This window comes from Desmodus rotundus, chromosome 12 (genome assembly GCF_022682495.2).
Source record: "Desmodus rotundus isolate HL8 chromosome 12, HLdesRot8A.1, whole genome shotgun sequence".
Classification (NCBI taxonomy): Eukaryota; Metazoa; Chordata; class Mammalia; order Chiroptera; family Phyllostomidae; genus Desmodus; species Desmodus rotundus.
Window position 1 is genome coordinate 63,154,719 of NC_071398.1, and position 25,183 is coordinate 63,179,901.

The 25,183-nt window shown below is 44.8% G+C and overlaps 1 protein-coding gene across 3 annotated transcripts in view; it reads left to right on the top strand.

Moving 5' to 3' along the window:
• The first annotated feature begins 209 nt into the window (after positions 1-209).
• Positions 210-25,183, top strand: part of MAGI3 (membrane associated guanylate kinase, WW and PDZ domain containing 3) — a 191,151-nt gene continuing 166,177 nt past the window's right edge. For 2 of the 3 annotated variants that reach the window (XM_053915711.2, XM_053915712.2), the window contains exon 1: positions 210-1,080. In XM_053915711.2, coding sequence (XP_053771686.1) covers positions 765-1,080 — 316 coding nt within the window. In that variant the 5' untranslated portion in view covers positions 210-764. The remainder of the gene's footprint in view (positions 1,081-25,183) is intronic. The other variant, XM_045203684.3, reaches the window with a different exon arrangement.

The window sequence follows — 25,183 nt, forward strand, 5'->3', positions numbered from 1 at the left end:
ACCCTCTTTAAACTTCAGTCATCCTAGTGCCCGCCTCCTCCACTCCAACCAGCCAATCGGTGGTTCTCGTTCTCGGCGAGGGTCCGCCCCCTGCCCGCCGGGGGCCAATACCCCGGCGCGAGTGTCGAGTGCTGGGGCTCGTTCCCAAGCGCCCGGCCTGTGACGGCAGCGCGCCGGGCGCAGCGCGGTGGGAGTGGGCGGGGCTCTGGGTGAGGGGCGGGCTAGGGCGGGGGGAAGGGACGAGGGAGGTGGAGGTTGCGGCGGGTTTGAAAGCGGCAGTTTCCTGGCAGCTTAGGCAGGCGTTGGTCTCTGAGCTCCAGCTCCACAGCAGCAGCCGGGATCGATCCAGCGAGGGGTGTACGTGTAATTCTGCGCGCCCCCCACGGATTTTTCCCGTACGGACTCTTCCCCCTTGACCTCCCCGCCTCCCCGGCCTCAGCCTTTCCCACTGCTGGGCGCGGAGCCCGGGGGCCAGCGGCTGCCTGTGACCCCGCCCGAAACCCCTCCGGAGCCGCCTGGGGACAATTCCCTTCTCCTTTCTGCAGTCTACCCCAGGGTAGCCCTCCCGGATCCCGGCCAACCCCGAGGAGCGCAGCCGCGAGGGGTGTCGGAGGGGCGTCTCGGGGCTTGGAGTGGCCCGGCCCCCGGCGGGCTGTGGTCGAGGGGGCGCGGGAGCGGCGAGGCCCCCCTCGCCGGGCTGCGTGGGCCGCCCGGGGCCCCCGCCGCCCGCGCAGGGTCTCCTCGATGGTGCAGCGGGGTTCGGGATGTCGAAGACACTGAAGAAGAAGAAGCACTGGCTCAGCAAGGTGCAGGAGTGCACGGTGTCCTGGGCCGGGCCCCCGGGCGACTTGGGCGTGGAGATCCGGGGCGGCGCGGAGCGCGGCGAGTTCCCCTACCTGGGGCGGCTTCGGGAGGAGCCCGGCGGGGGCACCTGCTGCGTCGTCTCGGGCAAAGCGCCCAGCCCCGGGGATGTGCTGTTGGAGGTGAACGGGACTCCTGTCAGCGGGCTCACCAACCGGGACACCCTGGCTGTCATCCGCCACTTCCGCGAGCCCATCCGCCTCAAGACCGTGAAGCCTGGTACGCGGGCTCTGCCTTTCTGGCTCGAGGTTGCGGGGAGGTCCGGGTGGGTGTCCTGGGAGCGGCGGCCCCTCCCCAGGGCTTATCGATGCGCGGAATCTTAGATCTCTAGGGTGCGCCGGACCCGCGGGCGGAGGTGGGAGGGCGGCGGCACTGATCCCATTTTTGCCGCTGGGAAAACTGAGCTCTGGGCCGCTCAGCGAGCAGTCACAGAACTGGGACCAGAAGCTGCGCTGCCTGCGTTTGTGGCTCCGTCTCCCACCGTGGAGTTTTGGACTCGAGAGAAAAGCTGCCCTTTCCTGCCCTCCTTGGTGGAAAAGGTCCTCACGGCTGGAGCACGGTCTTTGGAACCGTCTTACGCGTTTGTAACAGGGAGAAAGGTCTTTGCTGTTGAGGCCCTTGGTGCTGAGGTTACCAGCGAGGGCTCGGCCGCCCCGGGGTTTCTTTCGCGCGGGCAGCACCTCGGGGCTGACGGCGGAACTCTGCCCAGGTGGTTCAGGTGTCTGGGCACCGGCTGTGTACAGTACGTGGTACGTGACCCAGTGGCGTGTGCCTGCGAGCAGCTGTTGACGAGTGTGGGTTTCGAAGGGAGAAGACCTAGGTGCCTCGCTGGGGAAAAATCTTCTGTAGATCTTTGATTTTACAGAATTTTGTTGAAGTGGTCGGTAGAAGGGTACCCCCACTGCCCCGGTGTCATTTCTGTGTGCTAATAAAACCTGCTGCAAAACATGTTACGTAGATGACAGTCCTGCCAGTTTCAGAGCCTGGACCAGCCTGGAACCGTGGAATCTGATAGTGTGCGATAGCCCTGACGCGTCTGTGACTGGCGACGGCGTGGGTCGGCTCCCGCACTGGCAGGACGCGGTCCTGCTTTCCGAGATGCGTGTAGGAGAGAGAAATACGACTACAACGTAATTAGAAATCGGACTGTTTTTGCTGCATGTGCTCTGCCGAATGTACAGTGCATCACAATATAATTGGCTGCTCAGTTGTGATTTGGGCTAGGAAAAGCAGTCCATCCCTCCCCTGCGAAATGCTAGAAAATTCTGGAGAAAAATTTAACATCTCTTCCTCCCCCTCCCCCACCTTCCTCAGCTGCTGCCTTTGGAAATACCTGTTTAATAGTCCTCGGACTTGCTCGCAGCTGATGGTTTGTGATGCAGTGTAGGTGTGTGTGTGTGTGTGTGGGGTGCTCTCACAGACTCCCTCAAATGTCCCTGCGATCTTCAAGGAAGATTTTCTTCCTACGGTCTATTCCATCACATGCATTTTAAGTTTACTGGTTTTTGTGAGGTGTTCTTTTTTGTTGTTAATTTAAAAAACTTTGGCAGGCTTAAACGTCTTTTTCTGTATAGTTTGTGAATCCAAAAATTCTTCCTTAACTCAAAACTTTTAGAGCCATGTGTGAAGGGTAGACGAAAGGCTTTGGGACTAGAACTCAGTCAGTCCGTTTTGTCTGTGACGTGCAACATACTGGGTATTCAGCACTTACTGGTCTGGGTGCCTCTGAGTCAGATCCTAGGAGTCAGGGAATGGTAAGGACATGGGCATCCTTGCTTTGCATTCTGTTTTGATTAGTTGGGGCATAGATCAGAATATAACTTATTTTCCAAAATAGTTTATAATTGATTGATTCAGGAAGTTCATAGACTAGGGAGACATATCTGTAATTAATATTAGTAACCTTTATACCAAATTTAAGAAAAATAATTCCAATTTTGAGTGTATTTAGTAATATTGTGTTGAGAAAACTGTTATTTTAAATGTTTAGCCAAAATAAAGGGAATAATTTATGTTAATTGGTATAGTGCATTTTATAATCATTAACAGTAAAAAAAATAAATACCACACCTACTTAAAAGGAACTTTTCTTAATCCTCTCCCTAGAATATGTTTTATTGATTTTAGGGAGGGAGGAGAGAGGGAGAGAGGGAGAGAAGGAGAGAAGTCATGTGAGAGAGACACATTGATCCTTTGACCGTATGGGGGCGCTCCGACTGGGGATGGAACCTGCAACCTTAAGGTATGTGCCCTGACCAGGCATCAAACATGCAAAATGTCCAGGAGGACACTCCAGTTAACTGAGCCATCCCGCCAGGGATTATACCTACTTTGTAAAGATACACTCTGCTTTAATAATTTCTAAAGGATGCCACAATGTGTCATCTGAGATTAATAGTCTTGTTTCTAAGCAAGTTGTAATTAAAAACTTTTAATCTCTTAAAACTAGTATTCTTAATTTCTTAATAGTCTCATGTTAAGGCATTATGTTAAATGGCTTTCTTAAATGACTTTGCTTAAACATTTGTTTTAAATAGCAAGATTTTTGTAGGTTAAGGACATGACTTTAAATATTAGAAACTAAGGACTTGGAGAAGATACTCTTAGGACTTTGAGTGTGATTAAAAACCATGTACATTTTATCTCCAGAGAAGACAAAGATTCTTTACTGTTGGGATTCGGTTTGAGAAGCAGGAAAGGACAGAGTAAAGGTATTTAGAGAGAAACTTGCCCTGCCTGTTGGTTTTTCCCCTTTTATTTAAACTTTGGGAGAGAAATGGATATTTCAGTATGATAAGGTATTGGAGAGTTTACTAAGCACTCTGACTTGTTTTGGTTAATAACTCTTTATTAAACTATTTTCATAACATGAGATTTAGAAACTAGCACAATGCAAGAGTAAATTTAACTATCATTATAAGATGTAATAATAGTGGAGAATGATCTCGTATTGTCTTCTGACAAAGCCCATGCAGGAAGTGGGCGATGGTCTGTGGGGGTGCGCTGGTCTGTGGGGGTGCGCTGGTCTGTGGGGGTGCGCTGGGCAGTGGGGGTGCTCTGGGCTGTGGGGGTGCTCTGGGCTGTGGGGGTGCTCTGGGCTGTGGGGGTGCTCTGGGCTGTGGGGTGCCCTGGGCTGTGGGGTAGGACTCTTCCACTTTCTCCTTTTCATAGGAGATAGGGGAGCCCAGCCAAAGCCAGCAACATCACCTAGATGAATTCATGAAGGTTTTTTCTGGCAGTGACTTGTCTTTAGCTTTGATATAAGGTTTTATTTTATTTTTTCTTTCTTTTGTTATAATCTGTAATGGTGATTTGAAAGTAGCTCTTTAAGATATGGTTCCTCATCTGGGGCTTTTCCTGAGAGAATCAGGGAATTTCTTATTGAATTCTTATTTAGTATTAATATAGGACTTAGCGTCAGTACTTTTCGGGCTCCTAGGAGAATCTTCAGTTCCACGGATGCTTGATCCAACTAGTGACCTGTTTCTTAATTACAACGCTGCTTATTTTTCTGCAAAGAGAAAAGTTTTCCCTTGAACTTTGTATTTACCTAATAGTAAAGGAAGTTGAACTTTGGCCCACTGGTGAAATTGTTTCATCATATAGTCCTATGGCCAGAATTAGTTTCTTTAATTTTACTTCAGAGTATATATTTTCAACAACTTCTACCCCTTCCTTCTCTTTTGGATCTCTTTGTCCTTGTTGTTTTTGTTCAGTGGGTAATTTGGGACTTGCGGTGAGTTTTGTTTAGATGGTGGTAATATCTGAAGAAGGGAAGAATGAGAGAAATTAGAGAGAGAGTGTTGCTAGCCTCCTAGGTTTGCAATGTGAACGTTTTCTCACCCTTGTTTAAGGAAAAGAAACTCCAGATCGGGTGAGGCAGGCCTTGTTAGGAAAAATAGCGTCATACTTTCATAAGCCTTAAATTTGAAACTTCCCTGCCTTCTCAAATTCTGGTCACATTTTTGGGAGGTCTGCAGTTGCTCTTGGTAACTCAAGGTTCGAGTTCTGGACTCCACTCAGTGATGCAGGCACCTCTCGAGCACTGAGTGTCTACCACCCTGGCAGGTCAAACACTTCTGTTTGGCCCTTTCAGTGTTCAGGTCATTTGTACTTTATTCAGTTTAATGCTAAAACGGACTTTTTTTTTCTTTGTGGCACATTATTCTGTGTTCCTTGGGAAATATATATTGTTTTTCCTCTGAGATCCTGGGATGTACTGTATAAAACCTCATGTTACAAGAGCCAAATTTCAGCGATTTCTTCCCTCACCCCTACCCTCCCCCAACCCCATCCCCAGTTGATGTAAATTGACGGTGAGAAATCTACGATCATTCAAGTCTCTGATTTAGGAAGTCAGTGCGGTCTCAGATGAGTAGTGTCCTATAACAGCTTTACTTTATAAGGCCTAGGTGTTGGGTAAACTTGGTGGGTACCCGTGCTTTGAGAGTGTGTCGTAGGAGAATTTCACACACATGAGCCATGTGGATGTCACCCGTCAAGTTTTGATTGCGATTTGGACAAAGGCTGAGTATTTTGGTATTGAAGACTAGAACTGTGTCTCCTTTAATTGATTACTTTTGTTTCTTTTCTAAAATGTTGAGAAGTAATTTCCTTGCAGTACTTACTACATTCTGGTAGAGAGAATGAATATCCAATTAAAACCGTTCCCTTGGATAAGACTCTGGGGAGCTTGGGGGCTGGTGTTGTGAGGGACTCGGTGGAGGAAGAGGGGCGGATTCACTGCTCTCCTCCTTGAACAAATATTATTCAGAAAGTTTTCCAAAAAAAAAAAAAAGTGCTTATTTTGCTTTAACAAGAGAACATAGAAAGTTATATTATTACTGGCACACCGCCATTCCCTCCTCAGTTAGTGGCATGCTCACCATGTGAGTTAGCGCTAGTGATAGAAAAATATAAACTACAAAAATGACTCAGAAATCGTCTGTCTTCAAGAAGCTCACAAGTTAGCGGGAGCTTAGTGATTCATTGGTATGGAATACCTGTGGTAAGGGTTTTGTCTTCTTCACTGTCTCCCAGTTCTTAAGGTTAAAGCTCTGGAGGCAAGTGTCCGTATGAATTTTGGTGGAAGCGAGGCTACTTAGTTTGTTGCCTAGGATGCTGCCCTAAAAATGGTGTGGAATTCCATCTTAGGGTTTGGGTTCTCGAGTCATTACAGAAAGAGGGAAATTGAGTATAAACAAAATTATCTTTTGAAAAGCCCTTAACCTTAAAATATATTTTATTTAGGGTGTATCTTACAATATAACTCACATTTTATTTGATAGTGTATTTTATAGATTGTTTGTATTGTACCATTTTTCGGATGAGTCCTGCTTTTCCACCCATGCTGGAACCAACTGCTGTATTTTGGGTGAACACCAGATGAAATAGTGTGCTCGCGTGAAAGAGATCTGTTTTTTTTGTTTTTTGTTTTTTTTTAAACTCATCTTTTAATTCTCAGAAGTGATTCTCATCTGGGTGTGCATAGCACATTTATGGAAGTTATTTTTATGTCTTTCTAGGGTCCTTGCCACACGCCCTTATTTTCTGACTTGGCTGGTTGGGGAGGAAATTGTGCATAATTTTGAACTCAGCCTGGCTTTGAAAGATGGATATGTTTTGGTTGAATGGAGTTAAGATCAGCTCAGTGGTAGGTAAGAAGTGAAGGAGGAGAAAAACACCGGCTAGGAACCTGTAATGGTCCATCTCAATTGTTTTGTGTGTGTATGAAATCTTATTTTGTATAAAAGAACAAAATCCACATTATAGAATAATTGAAAAATAGAGGGAAAATCATATTAATCATTTAAATGTGTAAGTAGTTCCATTATAAGTGTCTACTATAGGATTTTTTTTTAGTTGGAACTTGAAATATTTCTTCTTCTATAAATAATATCGGTGGAGTGCTTAATGCTGTTTCTACTGTCGACCTTATTCAACTCATAATACTATGAATATTTTGATTTGGCCCATAATGTAGGTGAAATGTTAGCGTTAGTACTGTACTGTATGGTTAATAGGCTTTCTTGGGTTGCTTGGGAAGCCTACCCCATTTTATGGGAAAACACAGTTTGCTAGTTGAGTAAAAAGGGAGCTGAAAATGTTCCCACCGTGACCCTGCCTTCTCTTTTGTTAGAGTCATGGTTGACTGACTCCCAGGGGAAAGGGTAGCACCATGTACCTCTACCCCTAATCCCAGCCGCTTGGTCCTGATGCAGCGGCCTTACAGTGACTCCCAGGAGCATCCCCCACCTTCCATCCCTTTCAGGAATCCCAGAATGGCCAGGGGAGCATAGCCTACATTTGGAAGACCGTAATTTGACTTGTGACATATCTGAATACCTGAGAAAAGACAAACTGTGCTCATAGATCATAAGATACTTTGTTTTACTAATTACTAACACTTAACGCTAGAGATATTGTTTTAGAGCCTCAGCAAGAAATACAGAGGGTTCAACGTTTCTGCTATAACTTATATGGAGTTTGAGGTTTTTAAAACTGTTATGGAATGGGAAATATAAAAAAATTTGGCTTCTGATTTAATAATTCTGATCTGCTCTATTCAGAGGCTTCCTTTCTCTTCTTGAGTTTGCAATGTGAACAGCAAGCTACAAATTAAACCTCTCAGGCATCTTAGACTCTTTGCTTCCCCCCCCCCAGAGAATTTTAAACACGAAATTATTTTTCTTGCTTGGAGAAGCCTGTGAGAGGCTACCCTGTAGCTCCCGTTGCTCTGACGGGGAGTTGCACGTGACTGTGAGATACGTAAGCACATTTAACAGAAGCAGTTTGACAAAATGAAATTACTCCAAAAGAGAAGAAAAAAAGAAGTCTTTATTAATAGATGCCTTTTAAAAACTTAACCGAATAGAATTAAGCTAAATTGGCTTTTTTTCCTCTAGTGAAATAACGTTTTAAAAAAATCCACCTTAATGGAGTAGTCAGGCGATATATTACTCTTTGGATATGGCTATCCACTTTATAATAGGTATCTTGTGATACGTAGTTTACATGTCCGCAGGAAAGGAACAACATTCCTAATTCACAAGCCAGTTTGTGTGTTCATAAGGACACTGTGTCGAGCGACAGGACCTCTACAGAGATTAATGTAGGCCAAGAAGAAATGCATTGGCTTACATACATGAAAGGCCAGGCAGAAGGCAGGAACAACTGACTTCACATTCTCAATTCGTTTGATTCTCTTTTCCTCTGGGTTGGCTTCTTTCTCCGCTTACTCTCAGGGTGGTAGGAAAAGTGACTTTGAATCCCCAAATCGTACAGAGCCCTTAAAACGTCTCACCTTTTCTCTGGAATCCTGTGACAAATCTCATACAGGGACTCTCATTGGCCCAGTGCCCATCTCATGGACCAATTATGGAGAGAGGGCAGTGGGTGACATGACTGGTCAGGCCTGGTCACATGTCCACTCCTGCAGTTGGGTATGGGAAGCACAATGATAAATAACGGTACCAGAGCCCCAGGAGATAAGGGAGGGGTAGGACCTCAAAAGATGGGATCCTGGGAGACAGTCCTGTAGGAAATGGCCTCCTTCAAAACGTTTACTTTGAAGCCAACAGCAGTACACAGTTGTTATAAAACTATCATTTTTCTTAAAAAAAAAATACTGGCTGTAGATTTGCCTAAAAGATGATCATTTTTGATTCTTTTAAATCTAAAAGCTGCTTTTTATCTAAATGCTATTTCTTAAAAACAAATTGAGATGTTAATAATACCTTACTGTGCACAATTTAAAAGTATTGCTTGTAGTTTTTCTTTTTTTTTTTAATATCAAGTAAGATTCTCTAAACCAACGCTGCTTGTTCTTAGGTAGCTGAGATCCTTTGGAGGATCATTTCATTATCTTTGGCATTGAGAAAATGATGATCGCTCTAGGTAATGCAATTTTTAAAACTTAACACTGCATTGTACCATTTTGAAAATGAAATTCTAAACTAATTGCTTTCCAAATTTTTTTTAAAAGATTTTATTTTTAGAGAGGGGAAAGGAGGGAGAAAGGGAAGGAAGGAAACGTTTATGTTCAAGAGGACACAAACATCTATCAGTTGCCTGTCATGCGCCCCCAGATGGGGACCTGGCCTGCAGCCTAGGCATGTGCCCTGACCAGGAGTCAAACCAACAACCCCTAGGTTTGCAGGCCGGCGCTGAAGCCACACCAGCCAGGGCAAGATGTTTTGCTTTTAAAACAATGGTCTATTAAAAACATAACTTGAGACCGTGTTATTATTGTATTACTTCTAAGAGTTGGTTCCCTAATAATACCTTTGAACCATGATCTCATGGAAGTCACACATAAAGGAGGTTCTTCACCGACTCTTAACTTTGAAGCACTGCTGACGTGTGTAATGTGGTATTTGTTTAATCACCGAAAAAGTTACTTGACAAGTGTCGTAGGATAAAATCTGACCACCTTATTTTTTTTCCTGCCTTCCTTGCACTAGGGCAACAGAGGTACTTGGGGTGTAGGTGGAGGGTAGAGGGGAGGAATGGGTACCCTGAATATTGCTTCATACTATTGGTGTACTCTAAACAATTGTACTATCAGCCTTCAGTTTATGAATGGCGTGTACACAGTAGGAGTTTTGCAGCTGTGCCTGGGAGTTGGACCTTTAGTGTGAAATGTGGGTAGGTTATGGGTAAATACGTGTGTTGTACATAAAAATGAACATCCATGGAATTGGGTGTGATTTATCAGTAAGAATCATAGAAGGGACTTTGATGTTTAGATTAGTTTGTGTCCCTCTTGGGATTTCTTTGGACCCTTTGTGGAAAATCACTGTGTCTACTGTAGAAACCCGTTGTGATCCAACTTCTCCAATGCTAATTCCATGTCCTGACTAAGGAAATCTGTTAAAATAGTAAAATCTTCCTTACCTCTGCTCACAGAACTGTATTTTAACCTACCTCTATGTCTTTTGGCAAAACACTTTGTCAAAATATTATTAATTTTAGCTAAGGATACTGTTCACTAAATTCAGTGTTTGATTTCAGTTGGAATGTGCATGCTAATGAAGAATTTAATTCCCTCTGAGTAGAATTAGATTTGCTAACTGAAGCTGTCTCACATCGCACGGTTGCTGAGTGACAGGACACATCGAACTCCCTTTGGTGGCGGCTGTACGCTGACAACCTTGCTCGCAGACTAGTAGGAACGCTGACTTGGAGACTTGTCGTGGTAACACTGGCTGCCATTCCCTGAGGAACAGCCCTATATCCGGGCATCGTGCCCCCAGCTCATTTCGTGGATAAGGGTTTGTATGTCGGCATTCATGTATTGCTTATGAAGAGATTTGCATACTGTTCAGCACGAGGCAGGTGTTGTCACCCCCGTTATGCACGAGGACACTGAGGCTGGCTTGGAAAGTCAAACGCACCAAAGGTCACGCAGACTCACAGGGAGGACCGTGAACTGAAACTGCTTAGTACTCCTCCTTCACTTTATGGACAAAATATTATTTCATTATGTCTGACAAATCTCTTGTCTTCCTTCCTTTTTCTCTATTCAAAGGAACCCCTCTCCCCCACAAAAAAAAAAAAAAAATCAGAATTGTTTGAGTGGGTGCTAAATGTGGTGAAACATTGGGCAAGTACTTAAAATCAAAGCTTCATTGCTTGGTTCTATTTCTAAACAAAGTCTGTGGCGATACAGTTTAATCTGTGCAGCTACACAGCATGATAAATTAGTTATTCCCCAGAATTACCAATCGGAGAGTTAGCACGAATTTTGCTCCTTTTGTAAGGAAATATTTCCAGCAGTTATGGGCAAAAGCCTGGGTACTCCTAGGATAAATAGACTGGTGAAGTTGTATACGTGATGCTGGAAATGACATCTTGTTCCTAGGCTTCCTGCCCGCTTGCTCTGTAATTCACTCCCCAGGAAGGGGTTTGTTAGCACACGCATCTCGAGACAAGTAGCCTAGAGAGTGTTCTGATGACTGTAGGAATGAATAGATGTTGGAATTAGGAATTTTTCCTACGTACACAGCCCCTGTTCAAAACAAACTTGGCTGCAATAAAATTTCGTCAAGCCGGATAGGAGGGGTAACTCCTTGTGTTCAAGTAGATCTCTCTTGTTCTAGGCTTCGAGGACGGCAAAGCGAGGTGGTTCTTTTGAAGAGGCAGTTAAAGCGGCTGTGGAGTACCAGCAGCTCTTACTCTTTAAGTGTTTGTGCTGTTGTGTTTTCTGTTTGGGCTTAAACTCAGTCAGTCAGCTGGAAGGAGGCACAACTATTCATCCAGTGTCCTTGGCCTACAGATGAGTAAATGGAGCTTAGTCATGGCAGGTAGCTCTACCCGGGAGTCCCAGCAGGAAGCTGGCAGAGCAGGGACGGGAACTCAGGTTCCTTTTATTGTTTTGGTTTCAGGCCTAAGAATTTCTGTAGGAAATTAGGGGGAGGGGGGAAGAATCTGTGTGTAACATGTCTGCCTTTTCCTGAAGTCTGCATTCTTTTGGAACTTTGTAGGGCGCGCTGACTCGTTGGCAGGCCATCACCACGCATGCGTGTCGTTAGAGGCAGGGGTGACCCAGAGGTTGGAGCCTGGGAAAAGGATTTTCTTCATCATATGCCACAGGTTTTTAGGGCATGTTTAGCCTTCCATAATGCTGTAGCTTATGATTTAAATAGTCAGATTTAAGATTTGAATAGTCAGGAAGTGGTTAGCTGGCGCCACAGCTGAGTATTCTTGCTAGTTTTAGCTTTGACAAATAATTTCTCAGTCAGAAGTGCTCTTCTTCACAGTGCTGTCGGTAAAATGCTTGCGAATGGGTGGTACCACACGGAGGCTGCCTTCGCTGTCCTAGCCCCGCTCTGTGGGGCTGATGCCACAGGTCTGAACTGGAGCCAGCTGTGCCCCATCCCCTCAGCCCTGACCAGGGGATGCAAAAGGGGAAGATGACAGAGGGGGAGGATGAGTTTCTAGGCGAGGGCCTGCTCCCAGATGTGGTGGATGAACCATCAGGGTCCCTGAGCTTGGCTGGCCATGGTCATGGTTGACATAATTGGCAGGACTGAAAGGAGGGACTGTGCTCCTGCAGGGCCCAGGACGCGTAGATGTCTCAGGTCACTGAGAGCTGGCCAAGCAGAGGAGAAGGCACTCATCTGTGAGAGGCAAACAGAAGAAAGAGCATGCGGTGGCAGTTCCGGGGAGACTGTATATTCATTGGCGAAAATGAACGGGAATGGTGAGGTCTTGCCTGGTTGGGCCCTTTGTACGTCTGGAAGAGAACAGCATGACTGTAGACATGAAAAAATCTTGCTACGATCAACCTGGCAGTATCAGGGTTTGGTGCGGGAAGCAGAAAGGGATACAGCGCAGGGAATCTTTGCAAGGGCTGGAGGGCGGGGCTGTAGGCCAGGCCGGTGAGAATGACTTCAGGGCACCACGGAACAACTGGCCTCGGGCTGCCACCCCTGCCTCAGTCAGGAAGGTGGCAGTCAGGCAAGAAGATACCACGGTAGCTGTGTTCAGGGGGCTGGCCGTAGTCCTTGCCGTTGCCATCATAACTGTTGAAGTTTGGAGTCTAGCATCTGGTTACGGCTGTGACAGCTTCTTTTTGCTGCCTATGAACTAGTGACTAGGTGCTGGCGTGCTGAATCTGGCACGACTGCCACTGTCCTCAGCGCTGGAGACTGGACAATGACATGTTCATGACCTTCTTTGCTAGTTGAAAGCAGCTAAAACTGCAGGCTGATGGAGCTCTGCTTGCCTTCTGTCTTTTGTGTCCTGCGTCCTAATGCTGTAATCAAACCTACATCCTGAATGCTAGCTGTAAAGGAGTCGGGAAAAACAGTGTCTAGTTTTCCAACTTGTGCATTTCAGGAAGGCCTACTATAAGGCGGCGGATGCTGAGTGCCCGCTGAACCTCTCAGACACTCATTAGATACAGGGCTTTAAATACAGTGTAGCCCTTTCTTGACAACTGACATTTCTGTGAGCTTCTCTTCTTGAAATGACCTGCAGTAGGAATGGCCATGGCCGATGGATTATTAACATCTATAGTGACCTTCTGTGCAAGCTTAGCTTGTGCCTGTCCTCCCTGCTGTCTCCGCTGCTGTGACATCTCTGTTCTGTGTCACTTGATCTCAACCTCCCCTGCAAGCCGCAGGCCCTTCAACTGAAGCCACCAATTCATAGGCTGGCCAGCAGCCTGTGATTTTTGGAGCTTAAAAAGATGAATGGGGCCAGTCAGAATCTTTCCTAGGGATTTGACCTAAGACAAAGTGGAAAGAATTTCCAATTAGGAGTCGGAGCTTGAGATGAGAGGTTTTGCAGGGATGCGCTGGAGTCGGCTGTACTGGTTCCCGAGACTGTTTGTTAAATTTTCAGGAATTCTGTGAGTTAGTCGTCCAACGCAGACATTTAAGCAAATTAAGTTGCATAAAATTATAATTAAATGACTATATTAAAACCAAATTATATTATGTCAATAAAATGTTAATACTTTATTATAATTAAATTGTATTAACATTGTACTAAAAACTTAACACTCAAAATTAATTGTTTTCTCTTTATTGTTGTTTTCAGCTTTATCAAGCCATAGACAGAGTTGTAATGTATTTGAAGTGTACAACACGATGATTTGCTGTATGTATACATTGCGAAAGGGTTCCCACAATTCACAATTAAGTTAATTAACACATCTAGCACCTCACGTATTTACCTTTTGGGGGGTTTTGGTGAAAACACTTAAGCTTTACTCTCTTAGAAAATTTAAATTACACAGTATACAGTCGTGTGTCACCTACTGACAGGGATACGACCTGAGAAATGTGTTGTCGGATGATTTTCTCACGTGCATCACAGAGGCACTTACACACACCTAGACGGTACGGCCTCCTGCACACCTCGGCCAGATGGTACAGTCCGCCACCCCGAGGCTACACCCCTGTACTGGGTGCTCCTGTACTGAATGCTGTCGGCGATTGTAACACAATTGTGTATCTAAACATAGAAAAGGGAGGGTAAAAATAAAAGATAAAACGTGGTGCACCTATGTAGGGCACACACTGTGAATGGGGCTCGCAGGCCTGGAGGCTGCTCCGGGTGAGCCGGGGAGCGAGTGGGGAGTGAGCGTGAGGGCCTGGGCATGCGTGTGCAGGACTGCGGGCTTCACCAGCACTCTCCACAGGCCCTCCCCCGATGCCTCCCAGCAGGGTCGGAACCAGAACCCCGAAGCTGTACATGCTGCTCCCTGAACAGGGATGTGGGCTGGACTGGTTGGAAACAGAGGAGAAACTGGCTGGGTAAGGAGTGGGTCACCCTAACAGTGAGGGTCAGGAGGGGGTGAGAGGAGGTCGGGGGATCAGTAGGAGCAAGAACTCAGGATGGAGAGATAAAGGCACACAGGGAATTGTCACGGGCAATGTGGTTTTGGCCGTTGCATGTTGGAGCAGTGGTCAGAATGAGGAACTTTGTGGTGTTCATAAAAAAGTGTTACACATGGAAAGGGTGTGGAATGGAAGACCCAATATGTTGACTTTGGAAGTTTGTTTTTGGTTCCATCGTCCTTACCTGGCACAGAGGGCTCTCTCTGCCATTGAATCGGTGGAGGAAATAAAACTTACCTATGCTTCACGTCGTTACAACCTGAAAATATTTCCAAAGTCCAGGGATAGGCTGGCTCCACACTACCAGCAAAAGCTTTTACTAAAGTGGCAGTGGCCCTTAATATGTGTTAGGGGAACTCCTGGGACATGTGTCCATGGACAGGGTCTTAGGTTCTCAGCAAGGGATGTATAGTAATGCACTCTGAAGCGCAGGAGGGCAGATCTGGGAGGGCCGTAGCCCCCTCTGCGAATGTCGCCCTTGCAGGGACAGGCTCCTTGGTACTGAAATAGGTCACTCACTGGCTGACTGATTAGGATGCAATTGGTACATGCACTCAAAGTGTCCGTCCATCCATCCATCCATCCATCCAACTTTGGTTTATAACATCACGTGTTTCAGGTGTGCAACATTGTAATTCAACATCTGAATGAACTACATTGCGTTCACCACCAGAACTAGTGCCCATCTGTCCCCATACAGTTGACCCCCTTTATCGGATCCGTCTTCCCTCTGCTCCCCTTTCCCCTCTGGTAACCACCAACCTGTTATCTCTGCCTCTGAGTCTGTTCAATTTTTAGTATTCCCCATGAGGGAGATCATGCTGTATCTATCTTTTTCTCTCTTCATTTCACTTAGCAGAGTAATCTCAAGGTTCATCCATTTCACAAGTGGCAGGATTTCACCTTTTTATGGTTGAGTAGTACTCCATTGTGGATATGGACCACGTCTTTTTTTTTTTTTTTTTAACATTTTTTAAGATTTTATTTATTTTTAGAGAGAGGGGAAGGGAGGGAGAGAGAGGGAAAGAAACATCAATGTGTGGTTGCCTCTCACATGCCCCATGCTGGGGACCTGGCCCACAACTCAGGCCTATGCCCCGACTGGGAATCGAACCCCAGCGACCCCTTGGCTCACAGGCCTGTGCTCAATCCACTGAGCCACACCAGCCAGGGCTGTACCACATTTTATTTATCCATTTATCTATCGATGGACACTTAGGTTGTTTCCACGTCTTGGCTATTGTAAATAATGCTACAGTGAACATAAGGGAGCATATGTGTTTTTGAATTATTATTTTCTTGTTCTCCAGATAAATACCAGAAGTGGATCCTGGATCATGTGGTAGTTCTATTCTTAATTTTTGATGAATTGCCATACTGTTTTCATAGTGGCTGCAGTAATTTACATCCCCACCAACAGGGCACCATCCTTGCCAGCACTTGCTTCTTGTCTTTTTTGTAATAGCCATCCTAACAGATGTGAGATGATACCTCCTTGTGGTTTTTATTTGTATTCCCCAAATAATTAGTGATGTCGAGCATCTTTCTGTGTGCCTGTTAGCCATCTGTATGGCCTTTTGGACAAATGTCTGTTCAGATCCTCTGTCAGTTTTAAATCGGGTTGTTTGCTTTTTGTTGTTGTCGAGCTGTATGAAGGCTTCATGTATTTTGGATGTTAACCCTTTATCGGATGATTTGCAAATACCTTTTTCCATTCAGTGTGCGGCCTTTTTGTTTTGTTGGTCTCCTCCGCTGGCAGCACTCAAAATGGGGGTGCTGCCAGTGAGAGGGAATCTGTTGCCAGGCGCCAGATACTGCCCCACCAGAGGAAAAGGAATTCCTTCTGAACCACACATCCTTCCATTTCGCACTCCGTCGTAATCGTGCGGACCGCCGCCGCATAGGTTGACTTGAGACATCGTTGCATGCATGTGACTCGAGCTATTATCAGCTGCAAGTCACCACGTTCTGCATGAGATCGCGGGGCCTTACTCAGCTTATCCCTGAAGTTCATACCCTTTTCCCCACCTCCCCTCGCCTCCCCCAGCCCCTGACAGTCACCATTCTGCTGTTCCTTCATGTCACTGTGTTTTCCTGCTCTTGGTGCTCTGGCGTTTCTCTACACGTATGGGGTCTGCGTGGTAGACACGCTGCGCGGTGGCTTTCTGCCGCCGTTCTCTCCCCTGCTCTGTCTTCACCGTGGTCAGGCTGCGCGGGGAGCTGCTAGCATTTCCAGAACACACCGCAGGTCGTTGGGGTGGGGAGCGAGAGTCAAGGTTGATTCGGCCGTGCGGAACCGCGTACACACTGAAATGGTGGGAGAAGAAACTGAGTAAGCAGGAGAACTGACGCGTGCCTAAGGCCAAGTGGGGTTGGTAGCAGAGCCCTGGAGGGAAGGGCCACAGACGCTCCTTCCCAAGGCCCAGGTTCTTTCCGGAACCCTCCTCCGGCTCCAAGAGATCCAGCCCTATTTTATTCCTCGTTCCTGGAAGTATGTGAAATTGTGAGTTTCTCTATATTACCAACCTTAACAGAACACTCTGGTGGTTTATTTTGCTTACGTGCCTTTATCTCGTGGAGAAGAGGCAGCATCTTAGAAGTTTGGGCTCAGATATTCTGGGACAGAGATGGAGGTGAAGAAGGGAGAAAGAACTGTGTGGTATGGGAGACTGTCCAGAGGGGACATCTACAGCTTGTAGTTTGAGGTCCCCGCCCTTCCCCCAGTCATTTTGCATTAGAATAATCCCCCTCTTAGGGATGACTATGACAAAGACACATTTACATGGGTATTTCCATAAAGATATATATTTTAGTCTGTGGTCTTTTCCACGCACAAACATCGCCCAGGCCGTCGTGGCTGCCGGTACGGAGAGGGGCTTGCTGCTCTATAGATGCCCAGGCCTCGGGGCCAGCTTCCGGGGGCAGAGCTCCTGCCTGTGCGGGAGGACCTGCTACGGCGCAGACCCTAGAGGAGCCCTGTCTGTGTGGTGGCTCCCAGCCGCAGCCTCCTCAGCTGCCTTTGATCCCCTGCTCGCGCTCTGCCCATCTCGCCAGCTTTGTTTTCTCTTTATGCTGAATGCTTCTCCCACGCGTCTCTGCTTTCCAAAGAAACACCTGACCTTGCGGAGGTCCTGCCGCCAGGGCCGTGCTGCTTGACTCCTCCTGGGCGGCTCATCGGGTCCCGGGGCCGGGCGTAAACCTGGGGTGGTACTCTCTTTGCTCTGTTTGTCCTTGCTTAGGCCTCAGGTGTGGCTCTTTGCCCCTGGAACATGTGCGTGTGTAGTTTTTTCCTATTTCTGGACTGGGAAGTATGCCAGAGGTCTGGTCTCTGGGTAGATCATGGTTTACTGCTTATTTGGTAGCTTTGTTTTGGAGGTGCAAGCTAGACTTCATTTAACAAACCAAAGTAGTGATTGGAAATGGAGCTTTGAAAGGCCAATAGATAATCTCTTAGGATAATATCTTACTAAAGGAAAGAATAAACAATTGTCTAATTGTGGCATATGAATCCTCTGTCCAGGTGTTATAATGCACATGAGAATTTCTTCGGCACTTTTTAACATATTCGGGAACCTCTTATTATAAATAACAATGTGGAAATATGTATCATTTTTCTCATATCCACAGTTTGCAAATTTTTCACGTCCTGTGATACGATGTCTCTCCATCGCTGTTACTGGTGGCGAGTGAAGAAGCATCTATAGGAATGTTTTTAAAAGCTCACAGCTCTTCTGGGGTTATTTTCTAAATTTGGGGGCCCGACTAGATGAGGGGAGATGATCAGAATTTCTTCTGTGCTTACGTGGTGCCCCCTGTCCTTGGGCAGGGGTACAACCTCACTGAACTGTTGGTAGGTTTACTGCTGGGGACAGGCACCCCTGAAGTGACAGCCGAGCTGGAGTGCGGTCCTCTCGTACCACATGGCCCAGTCCCTTTCTCCCCAGAGATTTTACTTCATGTGGTTGTAGTAGGAACCTTTTCACTGGGGGGAAGAAGGGTAGCTCATTTGTTTGTTTAAAAAATTATGTAACTAAATAGAAACACAGGATTTAATCCATATAATTTTACTTGATATATCACAGTTTAAGACTAATTGCCTTTATTATGTTAATAGACATAATAATATAAGTGAAATGATAACCTCCAACCCATCTTTTGTCCAAATAAATCTAAACAGGTTTTTAGTAAAGTTTAATGGAATTTTACATAAAACTCTATAGCGAAGCGTCCTTTGGTTGTATGGCTTCCAATGTGGGTCTGGAGTCAGCGCCATGTGTGGTGGAGTCTCAGCTCTGCCACTTGTCAGCTGTGTAAACTTGGACAGATCACCTAACCTTGCCGAGCCTCAGAGTCCGCACTGATAAAGTGAGGAAAACACTCTGCGTATCATAGGCTTGCTAACATAGTGTCAGATGCAGTTAGGCGGCATGGGCCAAAAAAACAAACAAACCCAAAACATTACTTGTTTGTAACAGGTTTAGCATATTTAGTATTTTAGATTCCTGACCTAATCATATTTCTCATAATTCCAAAGCTGTTAATTTAACCACTGAGATAGCACAGGCCTGGAGAACTGGAAGCAGCAATGAATATGGCCTATCTCATTAAGGGTCAACATTCAGAAATATCCTGTGCCTACCTTAAAGATAAATAGTACCTTGACGAGTTGAAAAGTTTGTAACTTCAGGTAACAATGTAACATGTGCCTAGGTGTATGTCGTAGGTTGAATTGTGTGCCCCTACCTCCAAGATATATTGATGTCTTAACCCCCACAGCATTGCGATTTGGAAATAGGGTTGTTGCAGATTAAATTAGTTATGATGAAGTCCTCCTGAGCAGAGTGTGCTCTGAGAAGAGAAGAGACACAGGGACAGGGAGGAAGGCCATGTGACTTCGGTGGCAGGTTGAAGTGCTGTGGGTACAAGCCAAGGATTGATGGCCACCACCGGAAGCTGGTAGGCAGAGAAGGATTCTACCCAGAGTATCAGAGGGAGCCTGGCTCTGCTGACACCTTGATCTTGGACTTCTAGCCTCCAGAACTGTGAGAGAAGAAATTTCTATAGTTTTAAGCCACATAGCTCGTGATAAGTTGCTACAGCTGCCCTAGAAAACTAATATACATTTTATAATGATAACTATTTCCATGTTGTTTAAGAAAAGTCTCAGTATGTTAAAGTTATCGCCTTCTTTATAACATATTAAACTGTGGGTTGATATGCTGTATGAGTAACCAAATAGTTCGTATTCTTTCATCAATGAATGTGCTAGACAACAAGAGCTTATTAGTGCGTAAATAAATCCCCTAAGTCTGGAGGGCTGCAATACACAGAGTATGTTTCCCTGCTCATGCTCCCTCCCCAACAGCGTGGCTCCGGTTTAACTCTCACCTTTAGGTGTAGCTGGTGGGTGCGGGGGCTGCATGACCTTCCTCAGACCGCAGAGGTGGACGCCTTAAGGTGGTGGACTTGTCATCCTTCAGCCACAGCCCTTTCAAAAATTCTTTTAGTTGTTGCTTAAATATTCTTGGAAAGATATGTGTTATACTTTTAGCATGAAATGAGCAGGGGAGAGCTAAACCTGCTTACACATGCTTTAGCTAAACCAGGGGAGAAAAAGGAAGCTGACTGATTTTGTTTTAAACAACTTGATTTTTAATTTATTTTTGGTTTTTTTTTTTTTAATGAGAAAGAGGAATATTTTTCATCACAAATTAAGAAATGAATGGAATCTTCAAGATACGGTGTTAATATTGCTTCCCGTCTTTATTTCTTCCAAATAATTCCTGGAACTGAAGCAAAAGAAAAAAAATATTACATTTTAAGTAAGTGTTTACTGAGGGTAAATGAAATAGCACCACAGTCAGATATAAGAGCATAAGAATTTTTTTATTCAGTATATATTTATTGAGCATCTGCTAAGTGCTTATAACGTGCTTGGCATCAGGGATACAGCAGTAAACAAGGCAAACAAAATCTCTTACGCAGTTAACATTCCTGTTGGGAGAGAGAAAATAAACAAGGTAGATGGTATATACCATATACCATACATTGTAGATGGTGTATATATACAATATACAATATGGTATATACCATATACCAAGGTATATGGTATAAATTATTACCATAACAGTGATGGTAGCAAAGCCTTCAGTGGCCCTTTCTCTGTGCCAGGCATCGCTCTTAAGCGTTCTCCTTGATGTTCAGTCACACAACGTCCCCATGAGGTAGTGTTTATCTCCATTTTACGTGTGAGGAAACCAAGGCACAGAAAAGCGGAGTAACTTACCCAGGGTCACATGGTAGGAAAGCACAGAGCTGGACCCCGAGTCCAGGCATTGTGACTGCAGTCTGTGCTCCTGAGCAACGCACTCCGCTGCTCGGAGAAGAGCAGATCAGGATGAGGAGATAGTGTCTTGTTTAGATTGGGGGGTGGGGGAGGGCCTCCTGGAGGAGGGGGCATGTCAGTGGCAAGTTGAGTGAGTAGAAAGGAGGAGTCTGCCACGGGAAAATTTTGAGAAAGGAAAATTCCAGCCAAAGGGAATCACAAAGCACAAAGGCCGTACTGTAGGAAGGGGTGTTACAGGACCAGAAGGGCCAGTGTGGCTGCCACCTAGTAAGAGCGGTTCAAAGTGACAAGGTGAGATCAAAGAATTCAGGGGCCCGTGGGGGGCTGTAAGCCAGGGTCTGGGCCTGGATTTCATTTGTTCTTAGTGCCCCTGGGAATTGTAAACTTGGAGGGTGAGTGTCTGGTGTACATTTCAAAGTCATCATGGTGGGCCAGGGGGCCGGAGTGGAAGGAGGGGGAACCTTCTAGTTCCGGTGAAAGATGATGAATTGGGCTGGTACAGAGTATCGGGCCATGAGGTGGGTGGATTTGAGATAGCTTCTGCAAGGGGATCTAATGGGCGTTGCCCATGAATTGCAGGTGAGGGAAAAAGGAATTCAGGATAACTTCTACATTTTTGCTTTGAGCAACTTGGTGACTGGTGGTACTATTTCCAGGTATAGGAAAGATGGGAGTTGGGTTTCTGTTGGGGAGGTATATCTCTACTGCCTAAATTATTTGAACTTTTACCCTACTTGCTTTAGTGTATGTTAATCCATCTCTCCACCCATCAGTCTTTCCTATTTTTCATGCATTTCAAAGTAAATTGAATATACTTCCCCACAGAAGACTTTCAAATGTTCATTTTCCTCATCCTACAGATGAGAAAACTGAGGCTGGGAGGAATGGGAGAGGCTCCAGGTCACATGGCTAACTATTGATGGATGTTCGGTTAGCATGCCGGTTATCGTTAGTCTAGGATGCTAATTCGTTTCTATTTTAACTTACAATAAGAATCAACGTGAATTTTGGAAACTGCACAAGATTTGCTGCCAACTGGTTTATGTGCTAAAAATCTCTCGGACCCGCATTTTAAAGGCAAAATGCAAAGGATATAGAGCTACTGTTGCACTCGATTGGATTACAAAGTTAGCTTAGCATTTGGAGCTTGTTGGAACTTACAGTCTAATGGTGTGGAACTGAGAACATTTTCACATATTTGGTCCAGGAATGTAGCTTGGGATTTGTCCAAGCATTAATCCTCTTGTTGGCAAGGCCTTTTGCAATTAATTAGCCAATGTTCCTTGCATGCCTACTATGCACTAAGCCTGTGCCAGGCCAAAACACAAAAGGGAATGATTCATTTCCTTTCTTTCAAGGAATTTAGCCTTTGACTTCTGTTCCAGTTTTCAAAAATCTCTCTCTCCATCTTTTGCTGTATGTTTGTTTAAAAGCTGAAGTTCAAAAAGGTAGACAAGCTTATTTAATCTAGGTAAAAAAAACTCTAAAACTTTAGCATCTGGGTAAAAATTCAATGCATATGGCCCTAAGCTGAGGACTTTTCCTTTGCTTTGCGTGAGCACCTTATTTTCTAAGGAGTGGAAAGCGTGTCCTTTTCGTTTCTATCCGGGGAATTAACTGGCCAGGTTGCTTAGTGTCATACTCGGATGTTAATGATTTAAGGTGGCACAAAAATATGAGGCGTGTTTGTCTTTAAAAAGTCAAACTAACAGTCCTATCTTGATGTATTTTTATGCTATCTTGTAAAATAAACTTTTCACTATTTATTGACTTCTGATCATTAGGATTTGAAGGAAATTAACCAATAGGCTGCTGTGTGCTTTCCTTGGCTATGGTTTCCTCCGCTCTAACATTGAATATCCTCCAACAGTTCTCTCGACAACGTGGGAACTCACTTCTCATCAATATGGATACCCCATTAGAGCCAAACCAAAGTAGTCTCCATACTTCTTTAAATTCATGTCTAACCTTCTTTCCTTCAGAGATTTTTCTAGTATTACTCTATTACAATTTTTGTCTATACTTCGCACCCCCAGAGTACTTGAATCGTTCTGTACTTTGTCATCATACATTATTAATTTTATAGCTCTTAGTCCAGGCATTTAGACTCCACCCAGCAGGCCATGGCGATAGAATCGCTCTATTGCCAGTGCTGAGAAAAACGCTCAAATCTACATTAATCAATAAAACACTGTGTAGACTGGAAGGCGGGTCCATAGTTTTGACTGAAGAGCTTCACCTTGGTGGAAAGGTTGAAGAGGAACACAATTTACTCTCCAAGATTTGACAAGGAAAAAGAGAAATGAGTGGAATATGTTTCCTTGTCAGTAAGAATGAGGAAAACGTGGAGGGAGAAGAGCCAAAATTGATGATCATTTCAACTGATTTGGAATATATGTTTCAACTAAAAGTTGACCTTTTAAACTTTCCCTTTTTACAAACATAACACAAACAACAGAATGAGTTTACCCAGTTGAATTAAGCAAGTTGCCTTTTTTTTTTTTTTTTTTTTTTTTTAACTTGAGCTTAGGAAACAAAGTTCAGTAAGGGAGAGAGGCGCTGTTGTTCCCCATACACTAAATATATACATAGTTTTATAAAATCACCAGTGAGTTTTGTCTTTAACATCTTTGATGTATTCTTATGAAATACTCTGAAGTGTTCACATGTGACACGGGCTGGCTGGCGTGGTCATGACGGTACGGGTTTGGTACAAGACAGGTGACAGCATCACTGTCATTGGGGAGAGATCGGGCTGAGGTCTAGGCACAGGTAAGGTTATCAAGTGGCATCAACACTTGGTAATTTCTACCCCTCCCCCCCACCCTGCCTTCCCTTTTACTTCTTGCTGTCGTTTTCCTGTGTCTGTGCCTCCTGCCTGTCCTGTCTCACCACCTCCCCCTGGTTGGCACGCCCACCTCATGGTTGTTCCATAGGCAGGTGCCAGGAAAGCCATCTCACTAACCTATTCTGTACTAAGTCATACCAAACCCATGTGACGAATTATCGCTGCTGGAAGTACTCAGGGATATTGTCCCCTTACCCTCCTAAATGACCCAAAAGAACAGAATTTCAGGCAATGTGAGAACTTTTCCTGAAATTACCCCCTTTAAACTTATTCTGCCTAATTCAACTGACTCTGGACAGTACAAGGGAGATAGATATCTGGGGCTCCTCGCCCCATCTTCGATCTTCACACTCCTCCGGCATTTCCCCTTCTCTGGCTGTGGGGCTGCCTTTCTCCATCTGTCTTCTTACCAGATTGCTTTCTGGAATAGTGTTTTGTTGTCCAGAATAAATTAATTGAGGGCATGCCCTGTCTTTGGAGATTCTTTGTAAGGACTGCTGTGTAAGTCAGCTTCATTTTTCCTGAGTGACAGTCCCTTTTGTGGGGTTGGCAAACCTCTCCTTAAATTACAAAGAGGTCCAGAGCCTGGGTTTTGGTTTTTAGTCCTAAATTTGGATCCCAACCCCACCACAATTCTGTATTCAGAAGTTCCATAGGGGAAAAGGGATCAGGACAAAAAAATCACTACTAGTCATTTACCACCCAGGACAAATCATAATTACTTTCCTTTTTCTGTTACCATTTAAAATTATTTTTTGCTATTAAATTCCTAGAGAACAGATTACTTGATCAAAAAATGTGAACATTTTGGTGAATCTTGATTAGTGTGACATTCTGTCTTTCTGGAGCTAAACTTTCTCATCATAACAGATTATGTCAATATCTTCAGAGTTTTATTTTCTTTTTTTAGACAAACATCAGATCTTTTAGCCAAAAGGAGATTCCTTTCTCTTTCGGTTCCAAAAGTCACCCGTCATTTTGGATTATTTGCTAAGCTGGTGAATATGCAGAAAATCCCCAGCCCTACCCTTAGCAATAACTGCCACGTTGATAAACAGCTGTGATGTACCAGGTTGTTAAATGGCCCAGTAAGGATGCCTGGTACCTGTTGGTGATTGGTTGTATTCTGTCTTCTACACCTAAAATTTTGCTACTGGTACCTGCTTTGATCAACACAAGATAGGGCCTTTTATTCTGTATGTGAACATCTTGTATTTGCATCTCTGGACCTTAACTCCTCACCTCCCAGTTTCTGCCCTCCTCAAGGATAGCCAGATGGTTCTCGTGTAACAGCAGAAATAATCTTGGCTGTACGACCAAGCCGTTAATATTTCCATTTTAAAAAATTGACTGTGCTAAATTTCAAGCCAGTAAGCAAATCAAAAACCGAAACCAAACCTGGGATAAAAGCTACCCATTATTTGCCAGAGTATTTAAAGACACGACCTTGACACATATAAAACCCTGACAGGTAACTTTCTCAGGAACCGAATCTTATCTTTGGTGAATGGCAGCGTGGATGGCAGTGTTTGGATATTAAGGCCGAGCTGTTTGGACACGTTGACCTTAATCCAGTGGAAGGCTGGAGGCTTTGCCACGTCCACCACAGCCTCGGTGCAGTCTCCACAAAATGCCTTATTTTTAAACTGCTATTTAAACATGTTTTCACTAACTGCTTTTGATAGGATAATTAGGCATGTCTTGTCTCTTTTGTCAGAAGACTAATTTGTAAATAAGGCCTGGCTTTAATGTGTATCCTGGTACATTGGTGAATTATGG